The following is a 19489-nucleotide window of genomic DNA, read 5'->3' as shown; positions in this document are numbered from 1 at the left end:
TATCACCATTCTCCGCTTGATGACTTAATGCAATTTACATGCATTCGACAGCCGCAAAAGCTTTATTGCCACAGACTGCACACTGTGATAGGCATATGTTTCTGATTCCGCCTTGAGAGGATAATCATTGTTTTTCACTGATACTATGGAAGCAGAGAAAAAATGTGCAAAAGCTCACTCACACTTCATCAAAGTGCTTTAGCCCCAGGTCCTGAAAATATTAGGGGTTTTATTGTAGTCACCACCCAGAGAAAAAAACCCTCTTGTAAAATCTATTACAGGTGGAATTGTCATCCTTTGTGTAAAGGCTATATAAACGACAGGCCTCTGGTTATGAAGGACATTTTGACATGCTAAGAAAAGCACGGGTGTAAATAATAAAATGAACGCTGGCTGGATTCCATTTGGTTTCAGCATGCTAAATAGAACAGAGCTGTTGTTAATGTTTTTAACACCTGTGCTTTTCCAACTATGACGGGTCAAATTGTCTGCTGTGAAAAAGACAAATTACTTGGATGGTTTTTAAGCTTTTTGCCAATTATTAGTGAAAGGATAATTGATTGGATGACAGATGAATTATATTCAAATTTTAGTTAATGTTACCAACTTGGAAGTGAGTCTCGAGCCTGAGCGATAAATCACTGGGCCGGTATATTTTCCAGATGTTAACAGATGGCAGATTTGTTGTATTAGAGTGCATGTCAGCAAATACAGAGAGTAACATCATCGTGCAGCACATGAAATGCAGCAACGGTGTGTTTGTTTGCTGTAATTTAAAAACACCTACATTTCTTTACCAGTCAATTTATATTGTAACCAGATTTTTTTAACCCTCTAATATCAATATCAGCACCTTAAAGTCAAGGCTGTTTAAGCCTGACTTATGTAATGGTAATGACATTATTATAATAATAATATAATATATAAAAAACTAAATAAAACTTTATATCTATAGCACTTGTGCTTTAGAAAACACATGGCAATAAAAAACACATAAATAAACAAAACAGAAATTAAAACAAGACAACAAAATAAAATATTGAAAACAAAAATACCATTAACTGTTAAAAAACAGGCATTAAAAGGCGTTTCTATAAAAAATATGTTTCAAGCAATGATTTAAAAACAGGTTCACAGCCGGCAGATCTAATCTAGCAAGGAGTTCCAGAGCCCCGGGGTCCTGATGGCAAAAGCCCAGTCATCCTTAGTTACCAGCCTTAGTTACAGGCCTTAGTTACAGGCCTTAGTTACCTGCCTCCATTGAGGTACTACTATCAAGTGTAGGTTGGAAGATCCTAGATTATGATTTGGAGCATAACTGGGTGCCAGGATGCGCTGAGCTTTAAAAGTAATTCGATTTTTCATTATTAATATAAACATATATTTATACAGCTCAGCAGGTCAAATTCTCGATATCCCTTAAATGTCCTTAAGGACACTACTAGAGATGTGATGGTGGGTGGTTTCTATCATGCGCATCATAAACATTTCAATGCCTTTAGGATGTGGTGGTCTTTCCCTCTGTATAGTATGTATTCTATGGCGTATACCACAAACCATGCCACACACATTTGATATGGAAATCTTTCTCCAAGGACACATTCATCCACTAGATCCTTCGTTCTTCTCCCTATACAGAACGGCACAGGGGGGAAGATTTCAAACAACTGCATCTCTGGCGGGTCTGAGGCCTGTCGACAGTCCCCTCTCTGACTCAAGTTGTCCATTGTTATTTAGCATGCGGCCGGTATTTTCCCCAGCCTTTCACTTCGGGTTTACATTTCTCTCATTCTTTGGCTCTCTCTCCCCCAGTGTTCCCCTCTGCATCCTAATTGGTTGTCTTTCCCACAGGGAGAGAGACAGGGCGAGATATAAGCCATGCTGAACTAATTGCTTGCGGTGGTACTGGTGGTCTGATGAAATGTTCGGCTGATGCTGGTTTCTTTGCCAGGATATGGGGGTGTGCGGCTGTAAGGGGTCCAGATGTCTTTGCACCTCTTTGACTCAATGTGCCACTCGTCGTCATCTCTCTTGTGTTCTTAATGTATTTATGGCTGATCATATCTTTCCTATCTTAAAGTTCATTCTTTGAAGACATTATGTTTGAGCGGTAGGTGTTCATATAGGTTCATAGGACATGCATGTCAGGAGTTATCACTGGTCTCTACAGGACCTCTCTTCCTGATAACTTACACGTGAGCATAATATAAACGTCAAAGCAGAAACAGATGCAGAAATACTTTTTGTGATGGCTCTTTAAAAGCCACAGCCACACACACACACACACACACACACACACACACACACACAAACACACACACACAAACACACACACACATCCAGCAATCGTCTTTGTTTAGGTGAGAACGAAACTGCAGCACTGCCCCATCAACATAAAACTAATCAGAATTTAATTCAGCCTGGTCAATTACAGTCTCTGTCTGACAACACTATTCCTTCAACAGCATTAAAGGCTGAGCTGCAGAACATATGCACATTTTACCACAGCCTCTAATGTCATATAACAGCCAGTCATGAAGCCACATAAGACCCCTGTGCTGACCCTCACCCTTCCTGTTCTCCCTGGACCGTCCCTGTCTGCCTCAGTAACTAAACAAGCTACTCCTGACCCCAGGGAGGCCTCCGGAGACTAATGACAATAATGGCGTTTGCTTGCCAAATAGATTAAGGTTCTGCTGTGACACTGATGCTGAGGGGTGAGGGGGGGGGGGGGGGGGGGGGTAGTCGGTGTCTGCTGACAGACTGACCACCCAGGAGCTCTGGAGGCCAGAGTCTGGGTTCATCCCATTTTAGCGATTTTCAGACACATCAGTAAGACAAATTATAGAGAGAATGAATTAATTGGTGAGAGTTCTGCAGACAGAGACAATCCCCGAGTGTCCCTCTCCACTTCCGTCATGGCCCCGCTTATGGTTCAAAGACCATTTTTGGATCACAAAAGGCAACGATGACCTCCGAAGAAAAAAAAAAGGGGGTAAAAATGTTAACAAGGTTGGGATGAAGCTCATCGTTTTTCTTGCAGCAAGTGTTTTTTAGTATCAGTACATTCAAACTAGTTGTACATATTAGTACAACCGGTAAAAATATAAACATGTGTATTTCTTAATTATTGCTGATACGATAACATAACCAGAGTCAGCAGGACTCATCTTTAGGGAACAAAGTCAATCCATCTTCTGGACTTTAAGATGTTTGTTTAGATAAGTGATAAATTTGGTGGCATGAGAAGAAAAGTCAGGGGATCACCAAAGTCATGAGGATTGAGTCAGGATTCATTCCCTGGGGACCATAAACATATTGAATTCCACAGCAATCCATCCATCCAGTATTTGAGGAGATATTTCAGATCAATGGACCAAGATTTTTGTAATATTCTCAAATATCCTCTCCTCATATATTCAGCTGCTAGATGAAACCATATGCGCCATATAGTCATTTTATGGTGTGAGCACAATAACTGGGACTATACTGTTCAAAGTCTGGCAAAAACAAGGTTTTAAGAAGTGTTTCACATATTTATAGATTTCTCAAGGTATAGTTTAATATAACTTGCCACTCAATAAAAAGGAATCTAAGATGTGGAAATATCATTAGCACAACATATAACCTAAACGACCATGTGAAACATATTCAATTTCCATTTCTGGTTTCCAACAGTACACCTCGTCAGGGCAATGAAAAGAAAAAAGAAAGTGGAATCAAAGATCTCTTTATTTAACTAGACAGACATAATAAGAAAAATTTGCATTACCTTGACAACTCCCAGGTTACAATTAGAGACTCTGTGCAGCTACTTGTCGTACATGCTCTTCTTCTAACTGTCAAATGCTTCCCTTCACCCACACTCCCTGTAGATGCCTCTTCTAGTCCAAACAGTTCAAACCTACTTGAGAAGCGAGCCACCTGCGCGATCGGTGCGGTGGCTAAAGTGGCCTTCAATAAACTTAGTTCTGATGAGAAGAGCACTGATGCCTGGTAGATAATTCACACACACTCCTCAAGAGAAGCGAACTATAATCTGCCATAATATTCCAACCAAACTAAATACCTTTACTCCTCAATTCCCACCATCGACTGCTTTAACTAGAAATGACTTGTGAATCAAGCTTATCTGATTTTATTCACAGCAGTGGACCAACACAAGAACTATGATTGAGTATAAAGATATATATCATAGACTGTGTATAAAGACGGACAACACAGCTCCTCCCACTATCCAGAAATGAAGCCAAAATACCCCAGATACCAAATGCGCCACCTTGTATAGTGTCAAAAATAAAAAAATTGCACTTGAACAAACACCAAATTGCTACAAACCCACTAAAATGATAGAAACCATTATAAAAAATCTGACCCATCCACAAACATGGAGGAGGTGGGGTTTATAACCTGTACTGCAGCAAGCCACGTGAACAAGATGCTTAGGCTTCACTTTGGGGGAGCTGTCGTGTGATCCATCTTTATATAGTCTAGTGGGGTTCCAAAGTCTAAGACCACTTTCCAACTTGGATCCCACTCTATACATGTTTGCAAAAATTGATATACTATATAAATGAATATATATGTATTTAGAAACAGAATATGTGTACTCAGTTTACTATGATATTAAAGCCTCGAACAAAGAAGTTGTTTTTATTATTAAAAAAGGAATCATGGAATCATGAACTCAATTAAACTTGTTATTCTTTCTTCATTCTTTATGGAATCAAATATTGTTTAGAAAGTTCGTCCTTACACTGTTTGTGTTTTGCTAAATAGGTTTGGTGTTTGTTTTGCTTTCACCTTCTGCACAGTTCATCCCCACTAAAATATATACAGTACATTCATATTTTGATATTGTATGTTTGATAATGTTATTATCTTTTTTCCATTGGTATATTCTATATCTTCTGTATCTATATATATATATTGTAAAAATAAAGTAATGTGGCATTTCAACTTGGCAACTCCTTTAATGGAGGTAAATTACTGAAGTACATGTAAGAGGTATATATGTGGTACTTGAATCCAGTTTGATTCTACACAAAAGATGTTTCACAACACTACAGGCACCAGTTGAGCTCATTATGCCACAAGAACCACGTTCAAGCAATATGCGGTCCTTCTTTGGTGAGTTGACCCTTCGTGTGGCTCAAACTTCTCTTTTTCCAACAACGTATTGAGTTCTCTGTTTTTGCCTGTAACTCAAGAGTGCAGATGACTGATAATTAATATTGATAGCTTTACAGTGAGAGAGATTTTTCACATTTCTGGAAAAGTTTCCAGTTTTTAGTACAACTTTGCTCTGTAAGAACTAAGATGCCTCTTTTACAAGTTATGTGAAGTATGCTCTCGGCTGGCAAAAGCCAGACGTTCCTAACTTAACAAGGACCCGGCTAAGACATAACATCAAATGCCGGCTTTGGATGAGACGTGGTTTCAAAATAAATAAAGCCTTAAAGCTGAGGAATTGCAAACACATTGCCATGGAGAAAGAGGAAAAGCCCTCCAAACAATTTGTGGCATGTAGTATTTTCAATTCTTTCTCTGCTTGACACAAAGAAGAGTGTCAAACAACTGGGGAGACGAACAGGGGGATGACAGAGAGGAATGGAAAAAAAGAAAGAGAGCATTGAGGTGAGAGTGAAGAGGACCATAGGGGAATTTTCCATTGTGTGTGTGTGTGTGTGTGTGTGTGTGTGTGTGCTGCACACGGCACACGCACACACACACATACACACACATACACACACACAAATATACAAATGCATGCACAAGAATATACTTTGAAAATAATGCATGAATTGAAAATTGACACATGCATTCCAAAAAACAAGCACCATGCACAGTGTTATGCACATACAGTGAAATGCATGCAGGTGCACAAAGTATCGCATGAATAGATACACACTCATGCCACATGAATATTCTTCAGCCTGGAACTGAGGTGAGGGAGGTATGTTGGCAAAAGAATTTAAACAAAAAAGACAGACAGAAAGAGGGAGTGCTGATTCTAACACAATATAAGCTCTGGGATCTTCAAACAAACTCACACTCAGGCACCATGGGGACACAACCAACAGAGGGAAGTATTCTGGGGGGCTGACCTCCCCACTGCCTGCACTGCCTCTATCCAAAACCGCCTTAAATGGGTCTCGTAGCACAACAATACAGACTTTGCCATAGCAATTTTGTCTGGCAATTCACTGGGCGAACTCAGCCTGGCTCACTCTCCTACATTCCATAGGTTGGCTTGAGCCAGCCGCCACGCCTCTCATGGCAGTCGTTTTCCTCCGAAAAGCAATACCCACTGAGAAGAAAAGAGAAGCTCGATCTTTTCATCAATAAAAAAACAAATGTTAAACAAACGGATCTGTGGTAATGGCGAGGGAGGGTCACGCATTTCCTTAAGCCTTTTAGGGACTCAACTCACGTAAATCTAAAGCTGAGACAACAGAGGATGATGACATGGGGCCTGACTTGCATCCCTCTCCAGACGTTTGAAGATTACTCAAAGGACCAGTATGAGAGATCCCATTTAAAATGCCCAGGGCAGCATGTTATCTGGCGTGAGCCAGTCCACCCACCATTCAACACCCACATGCCCTGTGCCAAAGTGGCTTGTCCACATCCCCATAGAAGACCCATTCTATCTAGAGATGAAGCTAGATGCAGCAATAGCTCCCACTTTGCTGAATGTTGGCGCTATTTATGATTTCTGGATAGGAAATTATGACTTTGTATAGCTATAAATTAGATGTACCCAAATAACATAATCTAAGTGAAGCGCCATTATTTTTGTCCAACTGTGTCTCACACCAGCCAGATATTCCCCCTCTAAAAAAGCTGTAGTACCACCTGCTCTGTGACCTGCAGAATGGGAAAAAAAAACCTGATGCTTGGAAATCATATATATAAAAGAAATTCAAGGACACTGATCTGATTTGGTCCTACTTTGCTGGATGGTAAAGAAAAACAGAGAAGTCTCACCACAGGAGGCTGACTTTGTCTCCACCAGCTTCACCCTTCGTGTCTCATTACGAATCCTGTCATCTGTTTTGTCCACGAGATGAGCGACGTCATCGATGATTTCTGAGAGACAAAGAAAGAGAAAGAGAAAAGGGGGAAGAGAAGGTCAATAGAGTTAATTTCTGCTTTGTATTATGTTGTTATCTGCCATTATTAAGATTTCATTGTGTTTTTTCTCTTTCATTTTATTGCGTAAAAGACCTCCCAATATGTTTTGCGTAATAAATTACACTAAATTACAAAGTGACAGAACTTGTGCAGAACCTGACATCAGAGCAGTCAACAACTTCAAACGGCAGAGGCAGCCAACTCACAGACATGAGTGGTGGTGAAGGAGAGTGTGGGCTGTGCGAAACGCTCCTAGCCCCTTTCAAATGGTTTCACTACTTCCTGAATCCACTCTGGATTTAATCAGGTCCTCATTGTTCACGAGTTTTAAAGACGAAGGCCCAGGCTTCAGGGACTATGCCTGGGCGTCCAAAGAAAGAAAATGTGTGTTTGGTGAGTGTGTGTTTGTAATGTGTGCGTCTGGCACTGTGGCTGAGGTCCTTCTGCAGGAGTTCCTGACTTGACGGTTCTCCAGATGGAAGTCTGTGTGATTTGTTAGCACAAGCAACTGTGTTGACATGTCATCTCCAGAGGTCTGGCCCAACAACAAAAACAGATAACTGCTGAAAGATTTCCCAATTCTTGATTTATTAAGGTTAGGCATTATAAAGAGACGCTGGGTAGAGATTGTTTCAAATTTGAATTTAAGCTTGGAATCAAAGCCTACTCACAAAAGGCAAATAGCAACCAATGACTGACTCTCTCCCTGAAACAGATAAAAACGTAGATACTATTGCTTATCACAGTCTGCACAAGCACATCAAGGTAGGCGTAACACAACCTTTGACAGAAAATATCTTATTTTCCTCGATTTTTTAAGGCCTTTTTTTGGAAATCAAACAGGAGTTATAGGTCCTGTCCAATTTCCTTCTCAACTGAAAAAGAAGAAACAAAACAGAATAAAGTGGCTGAACAATAAAGAAGCCATCGAAACAGAAGCCAAGGCAGAGTCAAAGGAAAGGAAACTCCTCACGGACTCTTATGAACCTCTGACAAATCAAGTTTTGCAGAGAGTGGAAAATTGATTCATCTACAAGTCGCAGCGTGATCAAGTTAAACTTGACTCTTCGTACGGGGGGTGGGGGGTACCTTTTATTGCTTCTGCTATACTGTAAAATAAAATTAAAATAAAGTTTCTTTGGGGGGGGGGGTTCTCAATGTAATTGGTTATATGACCAGATTCGCACAGGTCGGCGATTAGGGTCATTTAAAGTTTTTGTGAGCACAACCGTCTTTGGCTCGTGTTGCCTTCCAACTGGATTGGTGGGAAAACATGTTTCCTCAACTTAGAGCCATTACTGCTTGACAAGATAATTAAGTTGCATGAATAATTCCAGAAAAGAAAGTAAAACCAGTAAGTTTGGAGGGCCAGAGAATGAGGGGGCAAGGACAAGGAGATGTGAGACGTGAGAGTGCTGTATTTACATAGACCCTGGAGACTCCCACAGCACCATCTACGCATCAGGCAACGATTTAGAAGGAAGAAACTCCTTCGCTGGCAGGGGACGGGTGTAGACACTGAACCATTTGTGCAAACTATAGTTATAAAGGATGTTTTTGGTTTCTAGGATCAGGTCTGACCCTGCATTAACATCTCAATTCATTGAGGAATTCCCAACCATGTCGAAATGCAGCAGTGCTCAACGTGAGCTTTGAGTACAGCTGCAATGAAATGCTGAATTAATTTCTTAGGAATTGTAGCCCTGCAAAGCAGCGGCTTTTCACATCAATTGTCATTAAGTCCCCTTGTTATCATGTTATATTTCTAACAATATAATTTCCAATTTCCCACTTTTGTTTTCATGTGTGACGGCTGCTGGCCCTGGCTTGGATCTGCCAGACCACAAAGAAGGGCCTGTCTCAGGCAAGAATTGTTTATTTATAATGCTATTACACTGGAAAACCCTTCAAAGCCACACAAACATTTCATTTTTCCTGTTTGCCTGTTGCATTGGGATGCATTTCAATGTGCATACTTTCTCTGTACTGCACAATGGACAATATGTGACCTCCCTTTAAATGCCAATTCACAATTCCTGATAATTTGATAATGATTAAGAATAACGTTTTCATTATTTTCATGGCAACCATTATGTTTTGGTGACTGACGTGCAATACTGAAAGAAATGTGGACATATCATGTCAAAAGCAACAATTATGTTAGGGTTAAGTAATTTAAACATCATAATAATCATACATAATGAAAATCACCAAGAAACAACTTCTGAAATGTTCGCCACCTCCATGACTTCACAAAACTGGAGGAAATTCTTAAAGAAAAAAAAAGAAACGGTTCCCGATCCAAAGACACCAACTCCTCTGTCAAACATGGCACTGGCTCTAATCCGAGTCCAACTGAGAAGAAGAGACCTAACAACAAGCAAGAGCTGAAGGAGGCTGCAGTGAAGCTCACCAGAGCATCACCAGGGAAAATACAAGGCGTCTACTGATGTCCACAAAGACTTCAGGCAGTCCTAAGAAACAATTAGCATGCAGATTACATTTTATAATTGCCGTACAACACAGTACAAAAGACTGAGATAACAGCTTTTACCAGAGTACATGATCCTGTGGTAGAATATGTATACGAAAGCAGAAAGAGACAGGGAAAACAGATCTGTACTGTGTCTCTATTACTAATGGAGCTTTTACTCAGACCAAAAACAATGTTTAGAAAACTGGCCCTTCTTTGTACTTCTGTGTTCAGGTTTCTTCTGCAAGGACCCTGGAGCGCTCACAACAATAGGAGACAGATGTTGCTCTCATATGACGTCACCCACTCATGCTGCTATCTTCCTGCGTAATCTCAGCGCCATTTCATCTCAGCTCCAATACTTTGCAGCTTTTATATAAACCCCCATTCTTTGTGACCATCCTGCTCTCTAGAGGCTGACTAGCAAAATGATCTGTTTCCATCCATGTCAGCGGAAACATAGACACCTACTATCCTAAGGATTGACTGCTGCAGTCTAGTCTGATTGATTTATTTGTTGGAAAACTGGAAAATACTGAGTTTTTAGTTTTTGTTTTAACTCACTTGCAGTTTAAGGATTCCACTCGTTCTTTGTGTAAACAGGCAGATGTAGCATCCTTGCTTCATTTCTGGGTGTTCATAGCTTGGCTTATCATCACCCTCATAGTTGGACTGAAGGTGCTACTATAGACACAATAATCCTGCCAGCTGCTGTCTCTTGGCTCAGCTCTTGTAATGCAGTTTTTTTAAGAAAGTATATTTCCCTTTTAGTTGTACCCACATTTTATGAACATACAGGAAATTTGGAAAGTAGAAGAACCAGTAAACTGAAGGCTTGATGATTCATCCATCCATTTTCTATACAGCTTTTTATAGGGGAGGCTGGGGCAAATCCCAGCAGACATTGGGTGAAAAACAATACAATAAAAGAACAAAAACGATGACTGGTCACATAATTCTAAGGCTGTGTATTGCAAGGACCTTGCAATACGATACATATCACAATACATGGGTGACAATATTATATATTATGATATGATATATTGTGACACAATACAAAACATTACATACTATATATATATATATATATATATATATATAGTACTCTACATATTTTATTTAGTGAAAAATTAAAAATCCAGCTAAAAATACAACTCTCTGTATAAGATACTTCACCCCCACAGTACATGTGGAGCAGTGACTCACCTCCAACACATAGGATGGAATAAACCATTTTCAGCCTAGAGTACAATGGAGGTGCTGACCCTTGTTCCCTCCGTTTTACAGTGAGTTTGCAATGAAGGTTATGATCTGAAGAAGACCATGTAACCACCATGTCATCTATAAAGATTAAAATCTCTTTTTTTCTATAGAAAAAAAGTCACCAACAGAATCTGGGACGAAGCACAGCCCTATGTTCACTGAGATTATGGCTTACTTCCTACAGAGGACGTCACTACAGCTGTCTTTCTTGTTATACAAGGACCAAATGACTCAGGTCGTAAGCCTTCTTCATGTCCACCCACAGACTAAATGCGCAAACTCTCAGGACCCAGACCAGACTGATCTCTGACCAGAACGGAATTTGAATTGAACCAGAGGTTTGACGGTCAGCTGGAGTCCTCTTAAAAATAGAGGCCACAACCCCAGAAAATATACTGGCTACTAATATAAATTGTGGCTAGATATTTGGAAGAAATACTCTCATCTTGCAATAAACTTGCTATTCATATCTGCCAGTTGCTACATATAGCGGGTCATGGTCATACGCAAAAATATGTAACAAGAGGTCACTGTTCATCATACTTTGCCTGAGAAAATAACTGTGACATAAAAGAAAGTGCTGTGTTCTGAGTCATCTTTGATTTACTTCAAATATTATTTAATATACCTATTGCCATCGTTATTATGGTTTATATACTATCTTGTGCTAATATCTGAATGTTTTATCCACTCCAAGTTAAATGATCTATACAGCTTTTCTGACAAGAACTCCCCCTGCAGGAGAGTGCCCTCTTCCATAAGCTCCATCCTTCATAAGAATTCATAATGATGATAATCCCCATCACTGAGCAATAAGTGAATTGTCTGATTTAATTTAGGAAACAACAAAACAAGCCATGTCCAGGGTCATTAAAGAACTGCAGAGCTGCGATACATTGTCCAGACCGACAAAGGCAAGTGGGGGACAAGGGCAATGGAAAAAAACTAATTGTCAGGTGACAGCACTGACAACAAACAGACCCAGATAGTATTTGTAAATGCACGTTGCTCATTGGGTTTTAATTATTGTTCAATAAATAGAAGAGAGTGGTGATGACAGGCATGCAAAGATACAGAGGGAAAGTAATCTAATCAGAGAGAGAAGCACAGAGCTTGTGTGTGACTGCACATTCAAGGTTGAGGTTCAAGGATTCAGAAATGAAGCATCTTGTGGGGAATTTCCTCTGGTCTCATCTTTTAGGAAGTGATTCATCCTGGATCCAGAACCATGTAGCACTGCAATGTCTGCGAGTACGCAACCATGACAGCTAAGGATCCTCACTATCAACTCTTGAGCAACATCCATTTCAAAGCAAATCACATAATATTATAAAACCTTACTTAGTCAGAGAGCAAATATGACACGTGGGATGTTTGGGAGCTGGTCTCTATTTTAATGATTCAATTCCTGCATCCCGGATCTATACCCGCCTCGAGCCTCTGATTTGCTAAGGCTTTTTTGCAAAGGCTGCAGCAGTGGTGGTTTTGGTTTGTGTGTGTGTGTGTGCATGTGGTGGAGGCACTACCATAAACAGTGACACCCCAGTGTGGCTCCAGGATGTGCTGTATTAACTCTGTGTGTTATTGTAGGACTCATTCCCAGAGCGGGCACAGCGAACAGAGAAAATGCTTGTTTTCTCTCGGCGATTTAAATGCAATCTGACTCAGTGGGGCTAATTCTGTTGTGCTTATTCAGGAGATGATTTCTCCCGAGGATATGGAGAAAGAGGAAAGTAAAGGCAGACAGTTTTTCCCCACACAACCTTCCTCTTCTATCCGTTGTAGGGCAGAGGGGGGGCTGACCACAACTGTTACCAATTGGCGCTGGTGTGACTGACTGTGTATAGAGAGTAGTGCTCTGTTGCCAACCAAAACACACACATCTCTGGATGTAACTGGAACTTCACTTGGCGAACACAGAGGCACTCAGCAAGATAATACAACTCAGGGCAATTATGGTATTTACAAGAAGTTGCACAGTCTTGGAAAAGTTTCTTTCAACTTATTTCTCTTTTTTCTTCTTCTCTAGCTCTGAGTTACTTTTTGTAAACCAACTCAACCCGAAGGCCTTTGGTAAGTTAGTATTAGGTGGAGTTTCAGTCAAAGCCGCAGAGTTTGACCAGTTTTTAAATTGATTACAAAGGCCAACAAATATTTAAAACTCTGAAACTGAACTTTGTGATTTCTGTCTGTGAGTATAGAAATAGTCCTAATAATGTTTTTGGCCAATCGGATATGTTAGGAGTGAGGAATATAAACACAGCCACTTTCTTCCTTTAGCATGCCAATAAAAATGTCCGTTTATTTATTCACACTGGGCCTCCTGTTGTTGTTTAAATATTCACACTGGTGATGGATAGTTAATGACTTAAATTCTGCTCTGGTGTCCAACACCAATAGTGCAGAAAAAGCCACTACATTTCAACAAGGGGCCAACCACTCAAAATGTGATTCATTAGAAATCAGTGAATATTAGGTCACATTTCTCTGACACAAAAAGAATATGATGCACTGAAATGCTCACTTAAGCAGCGTTCACGTTACACAGAGTGGTTCTGAGTGCACGGCGATTGACTGGCGATGAGGGTCACATGCTTCATGATCTTTCTTTTAGAGAAACCCCCTACTCATATGTCTGGTCTCTAAATACACATGGAAAGTGACAGTGTGAGCTCGACTGATCCTCCTGCTCTGTGTCATCCTACATCCTACAAAATGACACATCAAGCTGGATGAGAGAGGAAACGGTTCAGTGGCCATCAGTTCTTCTAGCCTGAGATTTCCAGAAGACTGGATTGGATTGGAGTCTATGAAACGTACGCAAGACTCATATCACGTATTTGAGGAGCTCATATATTGGGATTGGCGACTGCCAATCGAGCGCCAATCACAGGCTTTATTTGGCAAGTTACAAAACTGGAACCAAACAAGATGGGAAATGTGCCATATAATGTTACTAAACCATGTAGGCCATAGAGAACATATTATCCATGTAATAAAAATGATTAGAAAAAATGTTTTGCAATGAAATAGAGGAGGTAATATCCTCAGATCAGAACAAATAGTCAGCACATACATAAACACAGACTCCATCTCACAAAACATTGATCCATGCTTTATGTAAATAAACCTCTGAAGTATGTAGTATGTCTTCTTGGCACATATCCTGTTCTGTGTGTATTTTGTGTGCACATGTGCTGGTGGGGTTTGTGAGGACACCACTGTACACGCATTTATCCTCCAAACATCTGGCCTTCTGAAGTGCGGAGCCACATGTGTACAGATTAGTCTCACCGCTGGACATCATCAGCCGCCCCCGGCCCCAATGAATCTCAGAGTTCCTCCAAATGAATCGAAATGTTGTTATTCATATTGTGTGGCAAACCACTCTTTCAATGAAAACTTTGTGTTGGCACTGTCTTTGTCAACGTTACATAAATTTTACTTTACAACTCCAGAAGGAGCAGTTTTAGCCCACTGGCAGCTGCAAAAAGTAGCCCTCCATCGCTGAATATTCAATTAGAATAAAACTGATGCCAATACCACAAAACAAAGCAGTTATTACAATATCTGCACACTCTCCAACAAATCAGATCAAGTATAAAAATGACAAATTACTAAAAACAATCCAAACCAAATCAGAGAAGGACTTTGATGAATATCAGTATCAAATAGCTGGAACAGTAGTGACTGGCCACTTTGACAGCAATTACATGTAAGACCTCCACATTTCCATCCTTAATACTAACCATTTGTGTGACGAATATGAAGGTGAAACCAGCTGTGTGTCCACAGAGAGTTTCACCTCTATAACCCTGCTATAAGATCCATCGTTGCGAATGATGGACACCAGAAAGAACGAGCAGCTGATGAATGACTTTCTCAAAGCTGAACCTCTATTTGAAGGGACACAAAAGCACATAAATAAATTGAGAAATACCGCTACACTCATTCTAGTCTTAGCAGTCAGAGCCAATGGAGGTTGTACTATAGCTGAGACAAAGAGAAGGAAATAACAGTCTACCAAAGTTCTCACACATTTTGTATATACATATTTTAAACATGGTTTTAAAGGCAGAAGCTCAGTCAGAGTAATTCCCCCAAAAATGTTCAAATAACTAGACTGGCTGTATAGTGCATTCCTTCACCAAGGTCCAATAGTCCCCTCGTGAAACCACATTTAAATTAACAAGATGAGGATTTTTATTTGATCAGCACCAAATTGCACATCTCATCCGCATCAAAGCTTGATGGGTTCTTCCTTCCTTAATGCCTTATCCCAATATTTAATGGAAATCAGTTGAAAAGTTTTTGTGCAATCCTACTGATAAACAATAACTAAACACAGTCATCTTGGCAGCGATAATAATGTTATCCCAATTCTTTCACCCTGACCTAAAACTTGTCTATATTCCATCACTTCAAATTTTGCATCACTAGAAACTTCAGACATTTGACAGTATTTGTTATTTCAACATTTCTTTTCTATATTCCTTTCTTCCAATAGTTGCCCCTTCTGTGATGCATCAACAGGCTCAGACAGAACAACACAATTTATCCTTGAACAGAGGAAATCTGGGGCTTTTCAGGAGTGTAGCACGGCTACAACACCACTGAAGCCTTTTAAACAACCTGGCTAAACTTCAAGTCAGCAAACACTGGAAATGATCAGCCCAGTGCACATAAACAGAAAAAAACAAAGGGAGTCAAGCTGTCATCTTATCATACCGGCTGAATGAAAACAAAACCTCATCAGCAGAGCAGGACATGTTGTCAAGACTCTTAGGCATGTGTTGAATGGAATGAGGTTTAGCAATTATGAGCTAGGGCTGTTGAAGAAAGCTGGAAGCAATCAATATAATGTGGCCAATTAATTACAATCAAACCTAAGGATAGGTTTAGATAAAAACACGATGTTGAATAAAAACTTATACCACTTCTTCTACTTTTAGGAGTGAATGCAGCTATGTTTGTGTGGGGCTGCCAGATTCACCAGCATCCTTCATCCAATATGGCCAGACATCACTGAACAGTGAATCCCATCAGAATTTACTGAAGGTGCCTGTGCATGAGATGTTCAGATATCATTTTTCCCTTTGCGACACCAATTCCAATACCTAGACTTGATCGAGTACTGATCTGATACGGGTGCATTAAAAAATGTAAAAAAATACTAATTACATACAATAAATACATTATCAGTAATCTGCTCTGCCATTTTGAGGATTAATGATAAGGGTTTAAAAACAGTGCAAAGAGCGACAGCAGTGATGAGGAGAAGTCTAATCATCACTAGGCCTTCTGCCATTTCCCTTCTTATGGCCAGGTGCCACTGAACAATGTGTTCATGATGAGCATGAGGGTGCCAGCAGCAGCAGCAGCAGCAGCAACGGCGGCAGTGTCGGCGGAGGCAGAGGCAGAGGCGGAGGCAGCAGTGTGAGGAAGGGACCACCCTGTCACTGGCAAAGCAACTCCAAACCAGCTGCTGTTACACTTCATCACTACCATCACACTTCATTAGCAAGGACACCCAAGAGGGCATATTGAGATGCTCGGAGCTAATGAAAAATCTGAAACAGAAGAGGTTTGATTGGATGAGGCTTATAACGTGAGAAGTTCCTTCAGGATTCCAACACAGTTGTCACTGTATGTACTGAGCAATCGTAATTGCGTTCTCCTTTAAATTATATAACTCATTCAAAGTGTTACCATTTCACCTTGTTTAATATGACTTCATCTGTAATGTACCAACAGTCTGGTAAAAGTAATTTCAGACTTCCATATGATGACAAAAGTGTCTTTCCTTTTTCAGTTCATTTTATGCCTGTGAGTACTCTTATGGTTGCAAACAGAAACTGCACCAGGACTTCCCTAAAACATAAGGTAAGGTGGAACTTGGTGGAAGGGATGGGTCAAGAAAGAATCCATTAAATTTTGGTGCGGATCCAGGTCAGGTTTTTTTAACTTTAAAATTGCGAGATAGGGTGTCTTTTGACAATCTTTTCCCCCCAGGTAACAATTCATGCATGTAGATGAAAAATAATAATAATCTATGAATTATTTAACTTTGGTGCAACTTGATTGAAATTAAGGATTGTTGAGACTTGACGGAGGTATACACTCAACTTAGTCCAATTCTCACATCGGTCTGCATTTGTGTGATAAACTACATAACTAAAGTTTGTTGTTTATATAAGTATTAAATGACAAAAATGCCAATATAGGCTCCATGAAGCAGGTGATGGTGACCACTGCTTGAATCTGACAGTCATCTAAAACTCTGTTGTGTTTGCACTGAAGCATCTACAGGCATATTCAATAATGATAAATATTAGTTTCACTGATTGAGACCAAGCAACAGATTTTCGAAAACACAAAAAGGAGAGAGAACAACTGTGTGTAAATGGAAATGATCTGAGTCGAATAACTCAACCTCCCCTGTGGTGAGTGGAGCTTCCCAGCAACACGTTAGCTAGCCTGCCAGCGGACTGACTGACTAAGGAGTTATGGTGGGACTTTGATCTTCATGCCAGACCCTGTTTCGCTCATAATGCACTCACACGCATGGAGACACGTATGCTCTCACGCACAGACGCTGACACAAACACATATGCATACACACTCTGAACTGAGAGCATTACGCAGACAGGCACACCCCGAATGGAGGAAGGCGCACGCTCACACTTCCCGGATATGACACGCTTCCGATAAGCATTTGCGTCCCAGACGGCGTTAACCCACAGCACTGTTCAGAGGGAGAACAGGAGCAGGAACAGATACAGAGCTGTATCACCCCGGGTGCAGATGTTTTATTGTGGAAAAACAGAGTTCAGGGCCAGCTGGTATTTATCTGCTGAAGATCAGTGGGGAACATGAAACATCACCATGTTGTTGTTCAGCCTGGGAAATTCTCAGATAAGGTGGGATGAAATCTGGACTTTACTTTGGATCATGCTCTATGCATGAGCGTCCTTTAGAAGACTCCTTCAATGTGGATCTGAAGTTCAAAGTCCTAATCAGTGGTGCCTCTGATAGAGAGGTCTATTAGGAGCTTGAAAACAATAAGAAGTAGATTATAGCAAGACAACAAGCAGGTGTAACAACTACCATCCTGTGGTTGTATGCCTCCGCCAGCCAATGCAGTTTCAGTCTAGAAATACACTTCAGGATTCATGTAAGGCCATCGTGACTTTTGACCTTTTTCCACTGAAATATAATCAATTAATCTTTGAGTACAAGTGAAAACTGATCAAAGTGAGAAGAAATTCCCTACGGGCAGACTTGAGATATGTTAAATTGTTCACAAGGCAAAAAGGGTTTGTTAGGTCATAGGGACGATGATCTTTGACCTCCAAATTGTAATCCTTGAGTCCAGGGGAATGTTTGTTCCAGATGTAATAAAATTCCCAATAGGTGTTTGGTGTCTGATATATCACATTCACAAGAACGTGAGGTCACCATGATCTTGACATATGACCTTGAGTCGCCAAAATCAAATCGATTCATCTTTGACTCCAAGTGAACGTTTGTCACATATATGGAGGGATTCCCTAGACATGTTCTTGGAAAATTGCATTCGCAGGGCAAAAATGTGTATTGGAAGTTCAAACTGACCTTGACTTTTGAGAACCGAAATCTCATCACTTCCTCTTTGAGTCAAACTGAATGTTTGTTAGAAATGTCCTCAAGGTGTTCCTGAGATATTGCATTCACACAAATGGGAAAGACAGACAGACAACTTAAAAACAAAATGCCTCCGGCCACTGACCTTCACCAGCACGATGCATTAAAAACCTCTTAAAGCTTGCTTCAAACAAAGTTCTAGTGTTTTGATGGATTTAAAATTAAAGCAGTATAGTTTTATGCAGATACCAAAGTGTTGTTCCACATGACACTTGCTAGTGAACCGCAACATTTTACTAAGCAAAGAGAAAGAAGGCTCTCAGTGACATCTATTATTTATTATAGTGTATTTGTGTGTGACGCAATAAGCATAGTGAAATGTGAAGAAGCACATAGTTGATAAATCAGAAAACATGACAATAAATACAAATCCAAGCATTACATATGAATACTACAAACATTTTTTTATCCCTGTCAGTTGTGCACAATTTTGCGTACCTGCCATGCCAATCATATTTTTACCTACCAAAACAAGAAGGACAATACGTTTGTTAACGCTTAAGCCATGTGACACATATCCGAATAACAAATTGTTGAAGACTGAGGTGGGAAACCCTTGACAGGCTTGTGGGGGCGAGATACACATAACTGCTGAAAATCTTTGCGAGCACAAGGTGTATTTAGGGTAATTTCGCTCTACACATGGAGGCCAGAGTAAATGTTTGGCCAATAGCACGGCTGAAACAACTTCCCATCCTGAGAGGAAACAGCCTCCCACATCGCTCGTGGACAGCCAGGAGTGGTGCAGGGCACTAAGCACACAGCCAAAATATGATGCAGAGAGCACATGCTCCACTGTGGGCCACGTGCACTGACCCTTCGACACAGAGAGTAAAAACCACATGCATACGCACAAGACCCATGAATGAATAACACACTAACAACACTGCACAAATCTCATGTACTGTCAGTGTTTGACTTGCTGCCGCCATT

The 19489-nt window shown here is 40.4% G+C and overlaps 1 protein-coding gene across 1 annotated transcript in view; it reads right to left on the bottom strand.

The window, feature by feature from the left end:
- The window catches only part of stx8 (syntaxin 8), a 38967-nt gene that overhangs the window by 1735 nt on the left and 17743 nt on the right, over positions 1-19489 (bottom strand). Inside the window, exon 7 of the mRNA XM_020083640.2 lies at positions 6991-7092. Coding sequence (XP_019939199.1) covers positions 6991-7092 — 102 coding nt within the window. The remainder of the gene's footprint in view (positions 1-6990; positions 7093-19489) is intronic.

This window comes from Paralichthys olivaceus, chromosome 8 (genome assembly GCF_024713975.1).
Source record: "Paralichthys olivaceus isolate ysfri-2021 chromosome 8, ASM2471397v2, whole genome shotgun sequence".
In the NCBI taxonomy this organism is placed as follows: domain Eukaryota; kingdom Metazoa; phylum Chordata; class Actinopteri; order Pleuronectiformes; family Paralichthyidae; genus Paralichthys; species Paralichthys olivaceus.
This window is presented reverse-complemented; position numbering and strand designations above follow the sequence as displayed.